Source organism: Ambystoma mexicanum, chromosome 4p, assembly GCF_040938575.1.
Source record: "Ambystoma mexicanum isolate Mex_15411 chromosome 4p, UKY_AmexF1_1, whole genome shotgun sequence".
NCBI classification, from domain to species: domain Eukaryota; kingdom Metazoa; phylum Chordata; class Amphibia; order Caudata; family Ambystomatidae; genus Ambystoma; species Ambystoma mexicanum.
Window position 1 is genome coordinate 441227764 of NC_090927.1, and position 23706 is coordinate 441251469.

Consider the following 23706-nt stretch of genomic DNA (forward strand, 5'->3'; position numbering starts at 1 on the left):
TAAGATTAGAAGCATTCTGTCCACTGTATCAGTACTTCAATATCCCTTCCAGATGTTTTAGCTGTGATAAGCCACAAGGTAAGCGTTCTTCTCATTATGCTTCTTCCAAACCTCACTACCAAATCAGGTACTCTGGCACCACGCCTGACACAAGCACCTTCATTAGTCTGGGATCTGGATATGGAGGATTGAAGCTATGTAGAGGAAAATACCATTATTGGGGTAAAACCTGCCACCATGGGGGGAGAGTATTCTGCTCATTCCTCTTTTTGTTGAAAGGCTTTTAGGCTGAAGTTCAGACTTGGACGGAAGGTGAGGACATCTCTGGGCCAGTACCATCTTAATCAAGATGGAAACTCTACAGACTATCTAGCTCTTATTTCTGGGATAATATGTCGTCCATCAGTCCTGCAAGTATTTGGCATTCACCTAAACTCGTAACCAGGACTAATGTCTGGCAGAGGGACTCCCAGGACCCCCTTGTTAATTTGCATATTTAAGTAACTTTGGGTCTCACCCTAAGTTACTAGGGGAATCCAGAAGTGGACCCCTTGCTCACTATTCTTAGAGAAGCACAGATCCACCCTACTGATGAGGTCCAACCAGACCGAAACACGTGTCTGGGGTTTCTGTTGGTACTCTTGTTCAGAGGAGAATTGGCTAGCATTTCAGTGCTGGACTGCCCCAGGGCAGGACAAAGACTGATATGTTTGGGATATTTCTTCTCTGTGAAAGATAGTGAGCTAAAGACTCTGGGTAAGTCTCTTGTAACCAGGACTAATGTCTGGCAGAGGGACTCCCAGGACCCCCTTGTTAATATTCACCTAAACAGACATACTATACTAGTCAGAATGAGAAACATGGTCTCTAAAGTGTATTTCAATAGACAGGGTACATCCTGTTCGCGGAACGCGGCATATCACTCAATGGTGTTTCAAGTTGTAAGCATCAAATTCGGTCATTTCTGTAATTCAGAGCAATTCCTTGCTGACAATTTGTGGCCCAAGGTCCTGGGATCAACTTTGAATGTGGTTTACATAAAGCCCCTGATTAATGGAATTATTTGCATGTAAAACGGGGTTTTTTGCGTGCCATTCTGCCTGCAAATCTCTGTTTGACGAATGAGGATTTGCATGCAGAATGGCACGCAAATCCATATTTTACATGCAAATAATTTCATGAATCCGGCCCAAAGTGTTGTTCTTTTGACCCATTAGCTCCCTTCTGTCCTTTCCATTTCTCTTGATACCCGAAGGTCATTGGAAAGATTACAATCTTGTTAATGTTATCACTTCCGTCGTGAGTCGCTCTTCAGTGTTGTATGCCAATGGATCCTGAATGGGGTTTCCTGATTTTACTGATCACTTGAAGGTGCCCTATCCTGCTACTACAGTCTTCCTTAAATTGTGCCTTTGTGCTTGAATAGTGAAAGAAAATGCTTGCAGAGGTTGGGGAGGCCGGGCAAAGTAGTCACTATAATTCAGAAGTCGTGGTGCTTTTTCACTTTGTGGGTGCACATTCATCCCTGGGTGTATTTTCTTTCTTGGTCTTCAGTGCTGGTGTATAATTCCTATGGAAAGTGGGTCTACAGAGAGCATTTCTTCTACACAGCTTTATCTACAGTCAAGATTCTGTGGTTGGTGAAGAGGGCATTCAGCCACGCCATAAGCCACTTTGTTTTAGCCTGTATGATACAAAGAACATATGCTACAATTTGTGATTTCCCAGTAGTTGTTCAGCCATTCAGTCACCTCCTGGCAAAGGTGTTCTCTTATTTTCCCCTCAATGGTTTGCTTTTTGTTGGCTTTAACTTTGGCAAGTAGTATTGAGGAATTAGGGAGGTGTAAGAAACACTTGGTATCCATCCCAATACACTCATTCCCAATACTAATTGTCATTCTTAAGTAATAGCTTGTCATTGCTCCACATGAATTAGGAGATTGAACTGCCCTTGTTTTTCACTCATCGCTCCTTCCTAAAGTATATTTTGCTTCATACTTTGTATGTGCGGAAGTGAGTAGGGATTCATTTGGAGGGCTCAGACCTTTACAAGAGAAGTGACATGTGACATTCTTTTTGTAACTTTTAGAAAACCAAGTCAGGACTTTGTTTTCTAATGTAGGCATTTGGATATGGCTGGTTTTTGCCAACACATATTCTCAGGTGCAATTGGCTATTCTTCTGGGTATGGAAAGTTGGCTATTTGGGCATGGTGACTTCATGGGTAGAATTTGTAGGGTGGCTCTTCTCAAAATCTCCTGCATATTCTTTTCCTCATACTTTACTACCACATTATCAGCTGCAGGTGGGAATTGGGACAGCAGACTTTTATTCTCGGTGTGCATTTACATTTTCTTAAAACTGTTTAATGGTATGAAAATTAGTGCCATATAATACTAAAGTGATGTCTGTTTTCATCCAACCAAACCTTGTTAGGAGAATTTGGTTGGTTAATCCTTAAAATCTGTAAACAGTGTGATGAAAAAGAGGCTCTGGAAAACCCACCTAGATTACTTTTCAATAATCCACATTTCTCTCAGTCTTCTCTGCCATATTACAGTTCTTGCTTTGCTCCCACCTGTATGCGGTGGTTCTAAAAATCTCCCAGATTAGAGGAGCTTGTGAAGGTTTTATTAAAAAGGAGTGAAGAAAGTGTTTCAGGGCATACACCCGGGGTGTTCATTTTAGGCAGAGGGATGACTGTCTAATGTGGGGTGGGTATATCTCAAGCATTGTGATGAAGAAAGGGAAACTCAGATTAAATGAGATTACCACTAAAACATCAGGTAATAACTCCCCTAATCAATCATTTACAAAACAGATCCAGAGACAACTCCAACAGTGAATATGAACTTTATAATTTAAGTTAAAAAATATAAATACAAAAATGAAAATTGATTTTTACTCGCAAACAAAGTCAATAAATATGAAAGGAAACAGCAGCTTTTTCCAGTGAGTGCTATTGACATTTTGGGTTATGTGAGGTTATGTATTTTCGCAATACAGATATCAGAAACCATTTGAAATTATTGTTAAATGGCCATCCTGGATTATAAATGCATATCAATGCAAATGCATGTGTACATACAGTATTTCCATTTTTATTTACAATCACTGAAACAAACCAACAAGCCACAAAAGTGATCCTTTTGGCATTACTGTGTAAGTAAGATCTACACATTTTCTTTCACAGAAAGAATAGAAATTCATCAAACCGCTGCATTCAGTTCTTACCGTTGATGGCACACTTTCAAAAGTAAGAATGTATCTGAGTGATCAAAAGTGTAGTGAATAAACCCTGGGCTTACCTATTGCCATTGGTTAAATTCCAGTTGACCAGTTAGAAATTGTTCTACAGTGCCCGGTTCTTGCACATGGGTATTTGAACCTAAGACTATGTATGTCCACTTGAAACACTTGTGTATAGGCGCTCTATAAATGTCATATCACATTATATGCAGTGGATAAAAACACAGGAAATTAAATACAAAGCATACTGAAAAAATAAACACTGTTTGGCACCAATAACCAGTTATAAGATTGCAAACCGAATCAACTGGAACTGTCCCCTACAAGACCAGTAGTTGCTCAAAAAACATCATACTTTTAACTGGAGCAAGCAGGAACATGTTACGGGTCGACTGGTAATTCCAAGACGGAAGCCACTTGTTTTAGTTTGCCAAACATTCTTAAAACCGAGCTCACTGAAAACAATAGCTAGTTCAAAGCCTTGAAAAGAAGCGTGTTGGCCAGTCTCCTAAGAACGCCCGGAGGTTTGGCAGAGCAGCACTTTACAGTATAATTGCAATAAAGACTTCACATTCCACCAACCTTCCAAGATCCTTATTTCAACACGGTCCCCTTCCAGGTGACAAAAAACAACGGTTTCTAATCATGCCCCTTAAGGCGCCTCCACATCTCCTTAGCATGAGGATAGATTTGCTTCTTCTACAGACAAGCTAGTCCCCCCTTGGAAACTTCCTGTTGGCGGCACTGTAGGCAGCGACTCGTACTGGCTTGCTATACAACACACCCCGTTCATAATACATGAAGAAACTGGAATCCGTTGCATCATGGCCTGGGGCGTGAGGAGGAAGTGCTTGATATGGAACCAGAGTGGGTAGTACACTAGATACGGTGTATGTGTTCAAAAAAAGTAGCTCAAGATTGTGTGACTCAAGAACGGGAAGCAATGTAAATAACACTTACAGTGGCCCAGTAGAGATAGAAAAATATTATTTTAAAATAAAACATAGTACTTTTGTATACACTCAGCAACACATGTTGCTTCACAGCAGAGAGTACAGATAGGACACTACCTTCTTCTGAAGGGTCAGTGTACGTACTCCTCCCTGTTCCCAGCCCTGATCACAGTCTCTCACACAGAATGTTCTCCCAGGTCCTTTCACATCAAATGCTAATAACAGGTGTTTAATATTTTCCGTCATATAATGATAATATATCTAAAAATAAAAATAAATGGTGAGTATGAAAAATAAACATATACTATGACTTAAGAAGTCAGACTGTCACCCTGACTTCAATGGCACCATGTGACCTTCGGTGGGCGAGCAGCCATTTGATACTATGAAGTGAGTAAACACGATGTGCAGTTAAAAAGGGGAAAGCAGTGTTGGTGGCATCGAGTGGGTCCTCATCGATAGATAGTTTGTGTGGGTGAAGGCCTCATCAACACCCTTTGCAAGATTGGCCACAGGGCCCTGCCACTGCTTTAAAACATTTAGGCACAAGGATTTAAAGTAAAGGGCTCAGAATCACCCTGCAAGCCAATTTGTGAATCAGAAGTTTATCTTATGATGACCAACTCAAACAGCAAATTCTCTCCCTTTCAAGCAGCGCTTTTCGATCCATTACTTGCTCACGCCACGGTGCAGATGCCCTGACAGCCACATGCCTGAAAGGATGTGTGATCTCCTACAGCTAATCTGCTTTGCGAGGAGACAACATGACCTCACCAAAGATCTTTTGTACAATTGTTACCCTTGCCTTTTCCATCAGAATTGTAACATGAACCTCACAAGATGGCCACTCACAGAGCACACTGTTTCACACCATACCAAAGGTGAAAATGTGTCAAACTGAAATCGAACAGCGCACAGCGAGACCAATCCACAATGTTCAGAAAGCACATTTGGAATCAATCATCTGTTCGGATTTTGTTCAAATATCGTACCAGCAGAATATTGTGTTCAGAAGAAAGTTGCGTGGGGAAAAAAGTGGCACACTGACGTTAAGAGACATGGCTGAGATTACGAAGAGTTTCAGAAAATAGTAGGGAGGAAAGGTAAATTAGCCAGCTCCATCCATAATCACATCACTCTTAATCTCTTCACATGATAAGTCCTTCTCGCATCAAGTGAACTTAATACTAATGAATGCTTGGAAACATTCTGGGGCAAATTAAGCCGAAATACACGTAATCATTGATTCTGATTATGCTCCTTTATGAAACAGACATCAGAAGAAATGTCAATAAATAACCACTATTAAATGTACCAAGCTTTCGGAAACCACTTTTCTGCAACTCTATAAACATGTGTGGGTGTGTGTGTGTGTATGTATGTGTACATCTGTATATATATATATATATATAAAATGTGTGCTCATGTTTATAGAGTGCTCCTTTGCCATTAGTTGTATGTTTCTCATGTGCCACTGCTCATGCTTTCACCTCTTAAACGACTGAGTGTGTGTTCAGCATTCTCCTAATACCAAACCAGCATAAGACTTAACTGGATGAATGTGCTTGGAGACACAGTTAATAAAGTAACACCATCATGCTATCATCAAAGTCAGCTGGTGAGCTCTACTGCAGTGTCTGCAACGTCCTTGCGTGACGCATAGTCCTTGAAGCATTGACCAAGCATGTTGGTGCCTCTACTAAGAGTTTGGGTGAGTATCCGTGTGCTCGAAAGGCGGCAGAGGCTCTCTCCAATAGGTAAACTGGCTGTAAGTATCCGAGCAGGGAAAGTCCGAGGAATGGCTTCCTTGCAGGAACGGGAACACGTGATCGACCACTTCACAGAGTCTGACGTAGCTGTTGGAAAAAGCAGACGCAATTACATCCTTACTGAAGAGACGGAATTGTTATGTTTTCATTGTAAAACTACACAAAGAGACGATTTGAGCAACAATGCGATGAGAAGCCAAAATAAGGATGCAGTCAATGGATGCAATTTAGGAATATTCCTACATCAAATGCATCCCTCCAGCAGCAGCATCTCAAGCAACATGTTCTGTATACTACATGGCTCGTTTGAGGACAGAATGAAGAAACCAAGACATGATGTTAGCATGTAACTGCGATAGTATAATGAACGCCATTTTGTGTATGGATTTACATTCCATGTGTTTACAATTTGACGCACATGACGTAAGGTTATTTACATGGTTAACACACAGCAGCCTGTTTGACAATGTTGTGCCAAACAATGATGATCGCACAAGACAATGGTACTCTATATTTTGCTGGTACTTGATTTCCCCACTACTATTGCAAATGAGTGCACTGTGGCTGCAGAGGTGCTGTGGTGTGTAATGCAGCATAGTTTGCTTGGTATGCCCAACATCTTGGTTTCACAGTTAACTTGGCAGGGCCTTTGTTTTAATTCTGACTCGCCATTCTTATTTGTAGGTATAACCGACACAGCTCTCGCCATCTACAGTTCTATCTCACATAATCTGAATTTAGGGCACTGCATTACCAAGCAGGTTAGTGGGGGTTTAGTTTGACCTGGGGCTTTGTTTGCAATTTGAGATGGGCTTGTGTGTCTGTTATGTGTGTACTTCAGGACTGTTTGCGACATTGGGGAAGATCTTTGGCGGCAGAAAACCTGAGATCTTAGCCTGCTCCGATCACTTGATGACTCCATGAAAGCACCATTCGATGGCAAAAGTCTTAGGCGTCTCCACTGGGATCAACACCGATGCAAGGCATTGCGAGGCATGAGACAGGAAAGGTTAATAATAAATAAATAATAATGACTCCTTATAACAGTATTTAAGGTAATAAGGGAAGTCCCGGGTAGCCCACCATCCCCATGGATGTGTGCAAAGCGATACAGAGAGATGAAAAGAATGAAAGGTCAACAGTAGCAGATTGAGAGTAAAAATGGGACCTTTCTACAGATGTGAGCGGGAGGAGTCTGGGGAGGAGGCCATGTTGTCCTTTCATACGTTTTTTATCCCTTTCATGTTTTATAATGCCTTTTTAGGTTATTTCCTAAAATAACCTATGTTCTTGAATAAATAGCCCATGTTAGATCAAGCTTTGCCAAGTAGCAAACTCAGGGCCAGCAACGTGTAGTCAGTGGTTAGGGCATCCGTTCGGACATGAAAATGGCAGTTGAACTATATAAAGCACAACAATATAGCAAGATATTTCCAGCACCTTAACATACAGCACTGCACTGTCAGCATTGGAGGTTTTTGAGTCAAAAGACAAAATAATTACTGCATCAGGACGTCAGCGTTTAGTCATCGCAACACTTGTGTATAGGCACGTTATAAATGGCATATCATATCAATGACAAAGGAGCTCTATGGTCTCTCAACTGGCGTCCACAAGTGAAGAGGATTATACTTAAAACTCTCAGTCTAATGTATAAATCCTTCCAGGAGAGAATTCTCTTCAAGACCCTAACCATTACACAAATATGCATTTCCATATCAGCGCCACTATACCTCTCCCAAAGATTCTCAAAACCACTATCAACCAGGCCCGTCAGAACCCCCTATGCACACAGGCTAGTGCAACCCTCTTTCAAATACGCCAAAGCAGGCTCTAGCTTCCCTGTCTTTTGAACCAAGCAATGGAACTCCCTCCCACTCAATCTCAGGTCAGAAGACTATTACTGGGCTTTCCTCCTCAAAACGGTATCAGGTAACATTATCCCCATAAATAATGTTGGCATACATATAGTCGCCGGGACTTGGCATGGGCAACATTATTTGAGGGGATCATTTATGGGGTAAATGGCAGCAGTGATTCCATGGGGTAGTATTGCCACAGAAAAATGGCGAGGTTTTTGCGGGGATAGTATCACATGGAACCCCTCAAAACATGGTTATTCAATTAACTTGGTGTGTCTGTGCCTGCTCTCCTCTTCCAGAATTATCTTTGCATTGTTTATGCCTTGTCTCAATTATTTGCTACAACAGAATCACTGCATCCATGCAACCTGCAACCTGTAACCACTGCAACATGTATGCACCATCTATATTACCTGTCTATATGCAATTATGTATTTCAAGGCATCACTGTAACTTGTAACCGCCTTCTGGCCCCAGTGGCCTCTGTGTAACCTATTCTCCACAGCGCCCTGATGCCTGAGGGCTTGCGCGCAATATACAGATGCACTAATAAATACATAAATAAATAAATCCTAGCACTTGGTCCTCACTTACTTTCTAGTAGATTTTATTTCTACAACCCAACTTGATCTATGTGCTCCTCTGTCACTTATCAACTGAGCATTCTTTAAGTAGCCCTCAAGCGAGCAGAAAGATGCTCTCTCCGATGACTGGGTGCCCAGAAATGGAACTTCCTGTCTGTAGACATTAGATGCATTCCCTATAATGACACTTTAGGAAAAAACTCAAGACTGTTTTTCTACTCAATCTATTGTGCTTGCTGCTTCTGTGCAGTAAATTCAGATACCTACTGCTAACATGCGCATATTAGGTGGCTGCTGAGCTTTACAAATTCATAAACATAAAGTAAAACATTGCTAATGGATGCATTCGGAATACATGAAATAATTGTGGCACTGTGTGGCCTGGGACCACAAGTAACCACACATACCATTATGGAGGGGAGGAGCAGAGCAGTTTTGCATCCCAACAGGAATGGGTGCCTGTGTCCCTGATCAATCTGATCTGCTGCATCCATGCTGACAGTAAATCACATATTGGCAAATTTGCATGGTCATTTGCCAATATGTGGTGGCTTGAATATGCAGCTGTGCAAAACATAGATGGATCTATCTGCATGCACATGGTCAGGGACAAAGGAGGCTTTAGAGGTGCCGCTGTTCCACAGCCCATTGCATGCATAGTATGTGCTCTTGGACTAGTCAGTGAAGCTGGCTTGCCTGAGGCCTGCTCGCTAGGCACCAAGGAGAAACACTCAGTGATAGGGATGATTGAGGACCATCTCCCTGCTTTCTTTTACATTTGCACAATACTGTTGGGCAAATTATGAAATATGCATACAGTTCAGCTGATAGAACAAGACTGCCACGGATTTGTAGGCCTGCATGTTTTATGTTTGGTGTGTGTGAAACTGACGCTTGTGTGTATGTGTGTTAACGATTTGTGTGCATGCATGACTGCCAGTTACAGTCAGTGGGTTTGTGCGTGTGTGTGTGTGTGCGTGTGTGTGTGTGCATAACTTGGCACGTGGCAGAGGCGTACATGACTCTCAAGTACACCACTAGCAGCAATATGAAACTGGTACAGGAAGATAGGTGAACACAGAATGTAATGAGGCAAGCAATCCGGTTACTTAGGAGGGGGAAAAGGGTAATACATCACTTCAATGTTAGTAAGAAGAATATGATTTGGGTGGAAAAGGTGCAAAAGGAGTGTAACCAGTCTTCTATGGTCCCAAGAAATTGACCAGGATGGCTGGGACCTTAATCAGTTCTTGGCAGTCCAATAGCATAGAACCAGGTGTCCTATCATTGTGCAGGTGAATCGAGCCATGTTCAGGTGTGACAACTCGTAGTTATTCAGACAGGGAGCAGGCATTGAGTCGGGCTGGTTGATGAGGGCACAAGGGTCAATTCAGTATTCTATCAGGGGTCAGCAACGAAGATACAGCTGGTTCAAGACACAGTTCGAGATGTGGTGGTTTGAAGGCCTCTACAGCAACAAGCTTTTTGTTAGAAGCGGTGTTGCAGCAAACTGGTTCAAGGTGCAGCAACAGCGGTTCAAAGAGGTTTGAAGAAGTGCCAAAGGCGGTATGTGGGATCTATTGACCCACTCTGCTATACTATACGGCCTCAATCTGCTATCTATAGTGCGAGAAAGAGCAAAATGGCGGCAAAACCTGTTGAAAGAGAAAGTATATCGGGCCTCCTATTGTAATAAATATATTAATATTGGCCTACGCCAAGCTGCTCGAAAGTCGCTTGCGAAAGAAATCCGTGTTGCAAGGTCCTGACCTTAAATCCATGTAAGCCGCCATTTTAGGCCAAACCGCCATTTTAGGATTCGCTTTGTAAAAGTCACCCTACGAGTTAAAATGGTGGACGATGTAATTCCAGAATACAACATGGCCGTCTTGACCTCTGTACATAGCTAATGTGTAACTTGCCTGCAGGCCACTTGTTGAGGTTGTGAACTGAGACCTTGTCCTTCGTTGCCCTATGTGTAGAAGGATTACTCGTGCAATGAAACTAATCCACGAGCATATGTTGAGACAATGTATTCAAATACTGAACGAAGAACATCTGTTTAATTACATTGTATTAATGTTTGAAAAGGCCTGTATGGAAAATATTAGAATACACAGTTATTGCATAGGCTTGTTGATACATGTATTACAGGCAAAACAGTTATATGCGGTTGTTTGAGACTTGGCACGAACCCTAGATCGGTCATGTATAAAAACTTCAAAACCGTGTTTCAAACACACAAAAAGATGGCTGCACAACCTGCCACCCATGGTGCATGTGTGGTGGAACAGAGCACACGATGCAGAAAAAGTGCCAGTGGGCTCCATGACAAGTAAACTTGGAGTACAGAGGGAGAAGCAGCGCTTTGCAAATGAAACTCCCATAAAATTGCCTGTAAATGACATTTACTTTGCTGGTGAAACTTCAAAATGCCTGTACATAACACGTTCCAACTCTCAAAATCTTGCTTGGCGCTAAAATTCAGTTAATCTAATGAAGCACTGTGAATGTACACAGTCCTGAAATGTTAAGAGAAATACACCTTCTCAGCAAAACTGGATTGCATGTGAATGACAGCCCCTGTCAAAAATCTGTGTGCAGCCACACTGGGCTACCTGTGAGTGACAGCCCCTGTCAAATGGGCTCTCCTGATTAAACTTTAAAGTTGTCTAAAACTAAAGATCTGCCGGATTAGCAAATATAAAAGGATTGTTGCAGAAAGGAACACAGATCTCAGTTGTTTTGATCCCACAGGTTTAAATCTAAGAATGTAATTTATCTATGTCATCTGATGCAACAAGTTTGTTTTAGGCTTGCTGGGCCTGCAAGAGGTTGAAAAACAGGTTTCCACCCAAGGGGAGGGCATTCCTCTCAGCAGATGCTCACTGACACATGATAATTGTGGGGTAGGTCAGACTTGTATCTGCAGCCAAGGACTGAACAATGGCAGATTCTCCAGGCCAGGAAATGGACGTGTGAACAGGTCATAAACTAGGCTTGCAGAAGGAAATCCCAAAGGTGGGGGCTGCTCCTTGAAGGAAATCCCAAAGGTGGGGGCTGCTCCTTGCCTCCAGAGACAGACAAAAGGTGGGCCATTTGCTGCCAAGAATATGTAATGACATTTTTTAGAGACTTATAACTCGCTATCAAAAGTGGTGAAATATATGAAACGGGCAGATTTGTTGTTCTAATTTTTGGCCCTACATTTCAAAACGTGGTGGAACTGTGTAGCTTATTCTGAACAGGAATGGCAATATATGTGGTTTTATGGGAACTGTATTTATGTTAGAATTGTTAAACTTTGCACACACATTCCTATGGTAAACATGCATATTTGTGGAAAGTTGGAGAAAGTTTGGAAAATGTTTTCATGGTGAAATGGAAAATGCTGCAAAAAGGCGAAACAGGGTCTCACAGCTGTGGGATTTTGATGAACAGATACTCCATAAAATATGTAATCCTTGTATGTGATTTTCGTGGAGGTTACACATGTATAAATATGTATATAGGACTAAATTTGATTTTGATTCTAGTGGCTAGGGGAGGTTTCTAAGGATTGTAAAAATCAAACCCTAAACCTGACATCATCTGGCTTTGATCGAATCACTCGGATGCAAGGCAGAGATGAGGCTCTGATCCAATCCCAGGTCACAGGGGCAAGTTAGTTAAGCCGGCCCATACACCCATTTTTGTGATGTCATTTGAAAGGCTAAATAGAGACATCTGACAACACATGAGACAGTCTCTCTTCTGTTTCCAGCAAAGCACTTTGTTCCAGCATTCAACATCCAGCCTTCAACATCCTTCCAGACCCAGATGCCAGGACCAGGCCAAGCAGTAGCTGAACCATTGTCAGCTAGGCCACAATCCTCAACTAATCCTTACAACCCAATGAAGTGCTGTGGTGTGGGAAAGCATCCTGAAACTATCTGGCTTACTACCATAAGGCTTGCCTGATGAACTTGCCATCCCGCTGATCTGAAATATCCAGAAACAAGAAGGGCAGATCCCGTGCAATTCCGGTGGCCGGCCTAGCTGATCCTGTCCCGCGCCTGATTTGCGGTCCTTCCTTGATAGACCCAATCCATTGAACAGAATATTGACGGGCCAAAAATCTTAAATCCCAGTGGAATGTGAGTATTAACAGGACACTAGAGGGCTATTGTATACCTTGCTTTATCTTGTTCCACCCCAATCTCTGAACTATCCTTACTTTCATAACCAGTAACAGTGTCAAAATCTTTAGTGCTATCCTACCCTGTCTATTTGCTAAAGCGTAATTTTCATAGTGATTTTTATTTGTGTAACTCTTATCCATAAATCCCACTTTCAGTGTTTGGACTGGTTCCGCCGGGGAAGGCGCTGGGGATCTGTTACTGAAGTCATGAATCAGTCTCAGAGCTTACCTCGTCCCAACCTGGTTGTCTAGCCTGCATGCTCTAGTCTTGAGTAAAAGCAAGACCCATATTTTCTAATTTTAAACTGAAGTTCTTGTCCAAATTCGTGTCTTTTATTTCCGAAAAACACCTCTCACTAAAACCTCTATAACTCCCTCAGTTTTAAAGATAGAAACAGAATTTCAATCCCCACTGATACCTAACATCCTTAGCTATGTCCACAACCTCAAACAGTGAGGTTTATCAAAAATCGCATATTAAAAGTTTGCCACAAATTTACATTTTGCAAAGTGTTAAATGAGTGAATGGTCTTTAAATTATTTCCCACTTTTCCTTTGAGATTCCAATTGTTTTCTTTTGATTAAATCATTGTTTGTGATTGCTTGCATCTGTTCAAAGCGGCTGCCGTAGAAATTAATAATAATGTAAGCATTTTTGAACTCATTTAGGGGCCGATTCATGGAACAAACGTGCGCCAAAAATCTTCGCGCAAGCAGGCGCAAGCAGGCGCAAGCGGAAAAAAACATGCGATTCATGGAAGTCCCTGCGCGTGTACACCCCGGGATGTGCGCCAAACCCGTGCATGGCGCACAAGTCACTGCAACATCCCGAAAGGCGTGCGCGACGCGCACAGTGAAAGCGCACAACCTCGGCGCATACACCAGAAAGTGGGCGGGACACGGGGCGTAACGCGCGGAATGGGGAACAACGCGCAAAAATAAGGGCGTAACTGGGGATGTACTGCAGGGAAGCAGACGGAACGCCCACACGCACTCGAACCACACGTATTCATGGAATCGAATAGGGCAAAGCCACGCACAGCCAAAGACACGCACAAGCCGAAACACGTCCGCCACACAAAGGCAGGCGGTAGCGTCCCTGCGCATTACAAAAGTGGCAACATACAGCAATTGGGCCTGTGCGAGCGGGGCACATGTATTTCGGGGGTGCGCGTGAACTCTTTCACGCGATCGGGCCTGGGGGAGCGGGCTACGTGTATTTCAGGGGTTTGCGTGAAGTTTTTCATGCGATCGGGCCTGGGGGAGCGGACTACGTGTATATCAGGGGTTCGCGTGAAGTTCTTCACGCGATCGGGCCTGGGTGAGCGGGCTACGTGTATTTCAGGGGTTCGTGTGAAGCTTTTCACGCGATCGGGCCTGGGGGAGCGGGCTACGTGTATTTCAGGGGTTCGCGTGAAGTTTTTCACGCGATCGGGCCTGGGGGAGCGGGCTACGTGTATTTCAGGGGTTCGCGTGAACTTTTTCACGCGATCGGGCCTGGGGGAGCGGGCTACGTGTATTTCAGGGGTTCGCGTGAAGTTTTTCACGCGATCGGGCCTGGGGGAGCGGGCTACGTGTATTTCAGGGGTTCGCGTGAAGTTTTTCACGCGATCGGGCCTGGGGGAGCGGGCTACGTGTATATCAGGGGTTCGCGTGAAGTTTTTCACGCGATCGGGCCTGGGGGAGCGGGCTACGTGTATATCAGGGGTTCGCGTGAAGTGAAGTTTCTCACGCGATCGGGCCTGGGGGAGCGGGCTACGTGTATATCAGGGGTTCGTGTGAAGTTTTTCACGCAATCAGGCCTGGGGGAGCAGGCTACGTGTATATCAGGGGTTCGCGTGAAGTTTTTCACGCGATCGGGCCTGGGGGAGCGGGCTACGTGTATTTCAGGGGTTCGCGTGAAGTTCTTCACGCGATCGGGCCTGGGGGAGCGGGCTACGTGTATATCAGAGGTTCGCGTGAAATTTCTCACGCGATCGGGCCTGGGGGAGCGGGCTGGGGGAGCGGGCTACGTGTATATCAGGGGTTCGCGTGAAGTTTTTCACGCGATCGGGCCTGGGGGAGCGGGGTACCACTCACCGTCTGCCTTGCGTGTAGAAGAACGCGTAGCCAACACCCGCTGTGAAGTAATAGCGTGTGAACCCCAATGGATGGAAAACACACGCACTGCACGAAAAGCACGTACAGAACAGTGTAAAGGCATGCGGGATCTCCAAGCCCTGCCAGGGCAACGCCTGTGCGCAAAACGTCACAGACGCGCTTACGCTGTAAGGGCCTTTGGTCCAATGAAATCGCGTACGCGTGCTGACGCGCTTACGCGCTAAGGGCCTTTCCTCGATTTTCACGCTGACGTGCAGGATTTTCACGCGCCACATCACTCCGTATCAAGCTGGCCACGCGAAAACACACGGAAGACCACGCTCCTGCCCAGAAGGCCGAATTACTGTCCCCCAGTGCCCCGAGCAGCCTCCCACGTGCCATCTGCTGCTGCCTGCCTGCCTGCTGCCACCGTGCCCTGCCATTTGGTGCCTGCACATCAGCCATCTGCAGGGGTCTAGTTGCTGTGTCCACCCCTGCTGGAACAGAAGACTCCCGACTCGGATAACATCGCTCCACAGCCCAGCCCCAGGACCCAGTTGCCCACCCACTCCTGCCCCTGGGGTTGCCATGTCGGGCACATCCACATCTGGCACCAGTGGCAACCCCCGGCCAGAGGGGCAGAGGGGCACCAGCTTCACTGCCACCGAAGTTGGTGTCCTGGTGGAGCAAGTCCTGGGGCAGTATGATGCCCTCTTCGGATCGTCCCGCGCCAACAAGGAAGGACGGGAGAGGATCTGGGCCGACTGTGTGGTTGCCATCAACGCGGAGGGGATGGCAACCCGCACCATCCAGAAGGTCAAGAAGCGCTGGGAGGACTTGAGGTCCAGGACCCTCATAAAGGCCCGGCGCCTCGTGGAGGGGGGCCGGGGCCGCATGAGTTCCATCCAGATGAGGGTCCTGGAACGCGTACACCCAGCGCTCCACACCCAGGTCCTTGAGAGGGAGACCCGTCTGGAGTTGAGCGGTAAGTGGCCAAGCATTGCTGTGTGAGACAGGGCATGTTGCAGTGTGCTGGTTGTCTGATACTTGCCTGTATGTGTGACATAGGCCATGTACGCATGTATGTGTGCAGGGACATCATGGTAATGCATGTGCGACCAGTAATGTGTGAACCGCACGGTTGTTGCATGTGTTTAAATGCGACATGGGGAGCCCTATGCAGATTGTACACATGAGAGCATGGCAGTCTCTGTTCCTGGACATGGGTGGGGGTGAGGGATGGGTGCTGATTCCAGGTACATATATGGTATCCATGTCTGTGTGCCTGACCAGCGTGTCTGTGACTTGTGAATGCCATGGATGCATGACACATGTCTGTGACAATGTACAGATTCACTGATGCAGCCCAGTCATCCTTGTATCCACTGTGATCGGGGTGTACGGGGCCAGATGGATGTGACTGAGGTGAAGTGTGTGCATGTGATAGGCATGACCCATGATGCATGTGAGTTCCATTACATTGTATGTTTCGAGAGTCCATTGGACATGTATGGAAATGTCCATGGCATGCACCATGAGTGTCACTGTGTGTGTTTTGCCTGGACTGACACATGTGTTGTGGAGGGACATGATGGAAGTGTACTTTGCCAGTGGCACTCATCTGCTATTGCTTCCTGTCTAGGGGACCATTGTACAGTACCCTGATGCTTGTGTTCTATGTCTCCCTCTACGCAGCGGCTAGTGAAGAAGAGGGCGGAGACGGCGCTGTGGAGCAAGGCGGCGTGGATGCTGCCACGGCTGCAGCGGAAGGGGTGGGTGAGCCCCCACAGGGGCCTGCTACGGCGGAAGACGGTAAGGAGCCATCCAGGTTGGTGGTTTCCACAGAGGAGGAGGAGGCCGCCACTGAGGTGCACATGGGGCCTGGTGGGGGCATCCCTGCTGGTGCAAGTGGTGCAGTCCAGGGGCAGAGGCAGGAGGCAGCACAGGTCACCGTGGAGGGGCCTGTGCATGTCGCTGTCCCTGACCCTGTGGGTTCACCACCATGCACCAGCAGGGATGCCCCGTCCCAGGCCCGTCCGCAGGTAGAGGGGATGTCCATGTCATCTGACTCCCCTCCACCTGCGGACGAGGGGACCCCTGGCCGTATGGTGAAGGTCCTGATTGGGGTCGCGATGCGCACGGCTGTGATTCGTGATGCCGTGCGTGCTTCCCAGGAGGAGCACGCACGTCATCACAAAGAGCACCGTGCCGATGTGGCCCAATTGGGATCGTCCATGTTCGGGGTTTTCCTGCATGTGTCGGCCAATCTGGCGGCCCTCTCCTCCTCTGTGGAGACTATACGCCAGTCGTTCTCCTTGCCGTCTTCCGGCCCAGATGCCACCAGGGCCCCCTGTGGACCTGCCCTGACCAATGCAGCCAGCTCGGTGGGGATCCCATCCCCGCCACAGTCGGGAGTCAGAGGTCCAGCAGGGGTGGACACCACAGCAACTGTACCCCAGCAGATGGAGGATGTGCCGGCATCATCAGGCAGGGCACGTGCACGACGGCGTCGGTGGATTCCATCAGCCTGGATGCCGTCGTGCTGGCAGAGGCAGTGGCGTCGGAGGCAGCAGCGGAGTCAACGTGGGAGGCATCATGGCTCGGGGCCATCAACATCGGAGGGGCAGGCATCGGCCGGAGGGCAGGAGGACCCAGGACGGGAAGTGTCTTCCGTGTGGCAGCGGTTGGGCCAGCAGATAGGTGCGGAGCGGCGGCGGGCGGAAGAGGCGCGGCTCACAATGGTCAGGGCGGAGAACTCCATGCGGAGGGGCCTGAGGCGGGCCGAGTGCCTCGAGGCAATCCGCAGGAGGTTGGAGGAGACGGCATCGTCCCTGCGGACCCTCGGGGCCATGGAACAGGACCGCCTCCGGGACATCGAACAGGAGTTCGATGATGCCCTGTGTAAGAGGATTCAATTCAACACTACAGCTAAGTCAACGCCTAGTCTATAATACTGAATGAAAACCCTTATTGATATATCTTTATGTCCAGTTCATGCGTTCTGGATGACTACCCCTATATAACACCCCTCTCTTGGAATCCCCCTGACCCCACTGAGCCAAGAAGTAGTTCTGTTTTGCAAGTTTAAAAGGTTTATTTGATAAATTAAAATATATATATATATATCACACTTTATAATAAATTAATAATTGACTAGCACACTTAATCTGATATGATAAAGATTAACAACGGAGAATCTGGCACTAACACGCTTCTCTATAGTCAATAAGGAGTTGACATGAAATGGATAAGGTAGCACGCAGGTGAATAGGAACAAAAGAAGAAGGTGGTACAAAATGCTTTATAGAGTTCAAATGGATGCAAGGTTGAATGAATGAAATGCAGTATAGAAAAAAACTTGATATGATTTCAGCAAAACAATGTAATCACTTTTCTCTGGCAATCCCCCCCCCCCCCTTGATACAATGCAAGGAAATGGAAGGAAACACACAGTTCTCAGAAATGCAATCAATGTAATTCAGTTCAATCCCCCCAAGCTTAGACTACAGAAGTTTGAAAACACAGGCAAATGCTTTGATATGTGCTAGCAATGGATGAGAAATATGCTGGAAATGCTTTTAATTCCCTTTCAGAGGTTCAGGGTGAGTGGTATCTAGTTAATATTAGTCCAGGCTCACACTGGCAATGATGCAGGGATAGTTAGCAGGTTAAACGAATTTCTGGCAAATGGAAGGCAAGCAGCAGCAGTTTTTACATGTGAAGAAATTTGCAAATCGCGGTAAAATTCGCGAATGCGTGTTCCGCGATTGCGGTAAAACTATAAGGGGTAGGAATGCGGTTCTAAGTTCGTAGGAAAGCCACGATTCTAACCTTTCAGATGAAAGTTATTGCAAGTCTCTAGCACAAACGGTTGCGGAGATATGAGCGATTTTGTGAAGGTCGTTTTTCAGATTTGAAATTTTAAAGTTCAAAAAGACAAGTGCAGCTTGCAACTAGAAAATGACAAGTGACAGCTTTACAAATGACAGGCGACAGTTAGGAGGCAGTTCTACTTAGATTAAATAGATTGAATTATATTATTTTAACTAGGAGATTGGTTCTGCACAGTTTTCTAGGTACTCACACTATATTCTTGAGTGAAATGGGCCTCGCCATGGATCTGGTCAGGTTTTAAATTCGCCTCTGGTCTCTGCACTTCACAGTGATCTGGGTCAGCTCTCTCTGGTTTTCTGGTCTGGGTCTCTAGTTCTGGATAGATTGAAGTCTCTAGTTTGGCTCTCTGGAGGTTTGATGGAGGTAAAGTATGGATTTTTCCGGCAGAGCTTCCAGCGGCAGATGGATTTGAAAGTCCCTATCTGTCCTGTCTGTCTGCTTTTATGTGTTTAGAATGTGGGTGTGTTCTAGCATCACTGACCCTACCTCTCTCTCAGCTTCTAATTGGTCAAATTTCCATTCCCCACTTGATTGGGGAATGAACTGTGAGTCAGAGGGATGTCATTTTATGGCTTGCAGATAGGACACTCCTCTGTCAGATTGCACACATTCTATATTTGATAATAAAAGACATATTTCACAGTTACACAGTTGCTTGAAATTACATATACATGGTGTGGCTGAATTTAGCCATGTCTCTGTCCAAATCTGCTGTTTCTAAGAGCTTGCATTCAGAAATGGCACATAATTGACTTTTTAACTGATTTTTCAATTTCTGACATTGACCCAACTTTACATACATGTGCGCAGGGAGTATGGACATTAACTGATGAAGTTTCAGATTTTTAACATGCATACATTTAGAGTAATATCCACTTTTCCGCTAAAACCCCCCTGAACATACCACCGGTTCTAAAAACCTCTTAAACTGTGGGCAGAAAAATCACAAGAATTATGGTATCATTTATAAAATTTTCACATGTCCGCTCTATGAATGATCCATCTTTTTAAAGTTATGTTCTGGCTCCAAAGGGGTGTGGTTTACTCTCAGCACAAGGTAGAAATACTGGTTTTTCCAGTTCTGCCAAGCCAGCTTGCTCTCACAGGCAGTGCCCCTCCCCTTTCCTCAGGAGGAAGCCACTTTTTACGACCATTTACGACTCCTGCCAATAAAACCTTTGCCTGAGCCAGGACAGGGCTTTGTTCACTTTCCTGCAGAGCACAGGTAATTCAATTATCAGATAGATGGCATATCCTTAGTGTGAGCAGCAAAAGGGCAGCTAGGCCTGGGAACACAGCTGTGACTCAAGTTTCACTCCTGATGGGGGTAGTTGCCAGGCAGAATTCAGTTCCTTAAGCCAGGTTTCAGATAAAATGTCACTTTTTGTTCCCCAGTTCCTGCATTCAAATAAAACTAAACATTTTTACATATGCAGCTAGAATGCTGATTCTAAGTGCAAAACTATGACATTCCAACAGTTACAAAGGCATGTGACACAAAACATAGGTCACTCATTTAATCTAAACATTTTCGATTTTAGTGTCTTTAAATCCAGTGCAACTTAAACTGCTGACTCCATAGCTCAGCCAGTTTTGTTATAAGCATTGTTCTGGGCTCTTCATTTCCCAGATTTTGTAGGCACACAAAACTCCATTCTACCAAATGTCTGCTGGTGTTCAGTGAATATTTTGCACATATTGCAATGTTTGAAATAGGCACTTTGGCTTGCCTTCAGAGAAACACAGGGTGGTTTTAAACTGCCGGCTTTTGGATAGTGGTGAGTACTGGTACTGCACCCATTTTTGGGATTTAAGAAAATGAATTCCCCACAATTCTAAGTTGCATTTGGCAATCAGCATTGCCATTCCCAATGGTTTCAGACTACTGTGCGGGTAGTCCAATGGTGGTTTTAAAGCGCTTTGAAGCTAACCGGCGCTACTGTTTTTCCTTTGGCAACCCATTTCCCTCATGGCAACCCGGCCTTTCATTCTCGCACTGGTGGGTGGCAAGTGAGGCAACCATTTCGGTGTGCGCACAAACTGCGCAGCTTTCCTGGATTTCGGCGCACATGTGGGTTTTCCGCCATCTTGAATTTTCTAAGCCCACAGCACCAAATGTTGTGGCATGATAGCTTAAACGTGGGTCAGGACACCCAACACCTGGCCCGGAACACCACGGAGTGAGCCGCTGGACTTGCCCGCGCCTTTGTATATAGTTATATAGTTAGTGTTAGGTTTCCTTTATTTATTTTTTTTATTTGGTTGCGATTGGACAATGCGCCACATTTTTGTATGTAGTTCAGTTTTTAGTTAGTTGTCATAGTTAGGTTTCATTTGGTTGGGCTCATGGACCCGGGATTATCTTGTAAATAGTTCTTCAATGGATTTGTCTATTTTTTGGATTTTTTTCATCGCCATGGAGCAATGGTTTTTCCTTATCATTTACACTTGGATTACTTTTCTGACTGTGACTTTGGACACCATTTTTTTGGATTGTGCTGTGTGTTTTTGATTTTTTTCATGGACATTCTTCTTCTTTTGATTGTTTTGCTTTGTGGTTTTTCTCATTTCATTTCCATTCAAGTTGATTTTAAATACATTTTTATTTTCATCCTTCAATGTGTCGTATCATCTCATTGCTTTCATGCATGTCATGTTGGGTGTCTTAACATTCACTTGCAGCCATTATGTGTGACAGACATGTGTTCATTTGCATTATTTACATTGGGTGTGTAACATGTCATTGCCTTTGATATGTGGGTGGATGTGATAGTTGGTTGGGCCTTTTGGCAGGGGAGGATGGCCATTACGGACATGATTGGGGATTGGTGGGACCCAGGTGCAGGGGGGCATGGATGGGATATGGGTGGGGGCCTGCTGGCAGGTGCCCCACAGTGCTGGGGGGTGAGGGTGGTGGGAGACACGAGTTGGACATGGGTGGGGGCCTGCTGGCAGGTGCCCCACAGTGCTGGGGGGTGGGGGGGTGGGGCACATGAGTTGGACATGGGTGGGGGCCTGCTGGCAGGTGCCCCACAGTGCTGGGGGGTGGGGTGGGTGTGGAACATGAGTTGGACATGGGGTGCCTGCTGGCAGGTGCCCCACAGTGCTGGGGGTGGGGGTGGTGGGAGACATGAGTTGGACATGGGTGGGGGCCTGCTGGCAGGTGCCCCACAGTGCTGGGGGGTGAGGGTGGTGGGAGACATGAGTTGGACATGGGTGGGGGCCTGCTGGCAGGTGCCCCACAGTGCTGGGGGGTGTGGGGGTGGGGAACATGAGTTGGACATGGGTGGGGGCCTGCTGGCAGGTGCCCCACAGTGCTGGGGGGTGGGGATGCTGGGAGACATGGGTGGGGGCCTGGTGGAGGCTGCCCCTGCACTGCTGGGGGGTGGGGGTGGTGGGAGACATGGGTGGGGGCCTGGTGGTGGGTGCCCCTGCACTGCTGGGGTGTGGGGGTGCTGGGAGACATGGGTGGGGGCCTGGTGGAGGCTGCCCCTGGTGGCTGGGGGGTGGGGGTGGTGGGAGACATGGGTGGGGGCCTGGTGGTGGGTGCCCCTGCACTGCTGGGGGGTGGGGGTGCTGGGAGACATGGGTGGGGGCCTGGTGGAGGCTGCCCCTGGTGGCTGGGGGGTGGGGGTGTGGGAGACATGGGTAGGGGCCTGGTGGTGGGTGCCCCTGCACTGCTGGGGGGTGGGGTGCTGGGAGACATGGGTGGGGGCCTGGTGGAGGCTGCCCCTGGTGGCTGGGGGTGCAGGGGGGACATGCGTTGGTGGGAAGTAGTGCAAGTTGACATGTGGGTTGGCTGGGGGGCATGGCCATGGTGGATGGGGTGCCTGCAGGACATGTGCAGGGTAGGCCCCTGTGGTGTGAGCCACCTGCAGGGGCCGTGGAGGGTGTAGAGGGAACACCTGGGAGGACCCACACGTGCAATTCACGTGTGGTGCTCCCCGCAGACCCCTGTAATACACGTACCCTGATGGAATCGCGTGTGGAACTTCCCGCGCACCCCTGAGATACGTGTACCCTGCTCGCACGGGCCCAATCGCGTGTGGAAATTCCCGCGCACCCCTGAAATACACGTACCCTGCTGAAATCACGTGTGTAACTTCCCCTGCACCCTGAAATACATGTACCCTGCTGATATCGCATGTGGAACTTCAGGCGCACCCCGAAATACACGTACCCTGATGGAATCGTGTGTGGAACTTCCCGCGCACCCCTGAGATACGCGTACCCTGCTCGCACGGGCCCAATCGCGTGTGGAAATTCCGGTGCACCCCTGAAATAAACATACCATGATGAAATCGCGTGTGGAACTTCCCGCGCACCCCTGAAATACGCGTACCCTGCTCGCAAGGGCCCAATCGCGTGTGGAAATTCCCGCGCATCCCTGTAATACACGTACCCTGATGGAATCGCGTGTGGAACTTCCCGCGCACCCCTGGAATACACGTACCCTGCTGATTTCGCATGTGAAACTTCCCCTGCGCCCCGAAATACACGTACCCTGATGGAATCGCGTGTGGAACTTCCCGCGCACCCCTGAGATACGTGTACCCTGCTCGCACGGGCCCAATCGCGTGTGGAAATTCCCGCGCACCCCTAAAATACACGTACCCTGCTGAAATCGCGTGTGTAACTTCCCCTGCACCCTGAAATACAAGTACCCTGCTGATATCGCGTGTGGAACTTCACGCGCACCCCGAAATACACGTACCCTGATGGAATCGTGTGTGGAACTTCCCGCGCACCCCTGAGATACGTGTACCCTGCTCGCACGGGCCCAATCGCGTGTGGAAATTCCCGCGCACCCCTGAAATACACGTACCCTGCTGAAATCGCATGTGTAACTTCCCCTGCACCCTGAAATACACGTACCCTGCTGATATCGCGTGTGGAACTTCACGCGCACCCCAAAATACACGTACCCTGATGGAATCGTGTGTGGAACTTCCCGCGCACCCCTGAGATACGCGTACCCTGCTCGCACGGGCCCAATCGCATGTGGAAATTCCGGTGCACCCCTGAAATACATGTACCATGATGAAATTGCGTGTGGAACTTCCCGCGCACCCCTGGAATACACGTACCCTGCTGATTTCGCGTGTGAAACTTCCCCTGCGCCCCGAAATACACGTA

At 46.9% G+C, this 23706-nt stretch overlaps 1 protein-coding gene across 5 annotated transcripts in view; it reads right to left on the reverse strand.

The window, feature by feature from the left end:
* Positions 1-2837: 2837 nt before the first annotated feature.
* The window catches only part of LPIN1 (lipin 1), a 369397-nt gene continuing 348528 nt past the window's right edge, over positions 2838-23706 (reverse strand). For all 5 annotated transcript variants that reach the window (XM_069605954.1, XM_069605950.1, XM_069605951.1 and 2 more), the window contains one exon: positions 2838-6058. In XM_069605954.1, coding sequence (XP_069462055.1) covers positions 5902-6058 — 157 coding nt within the window. In that variant the 3' untranslated portion in view covers positions 2838-5901. The remainder of the gene's footprint in view (positions 6059-23706) is intronic.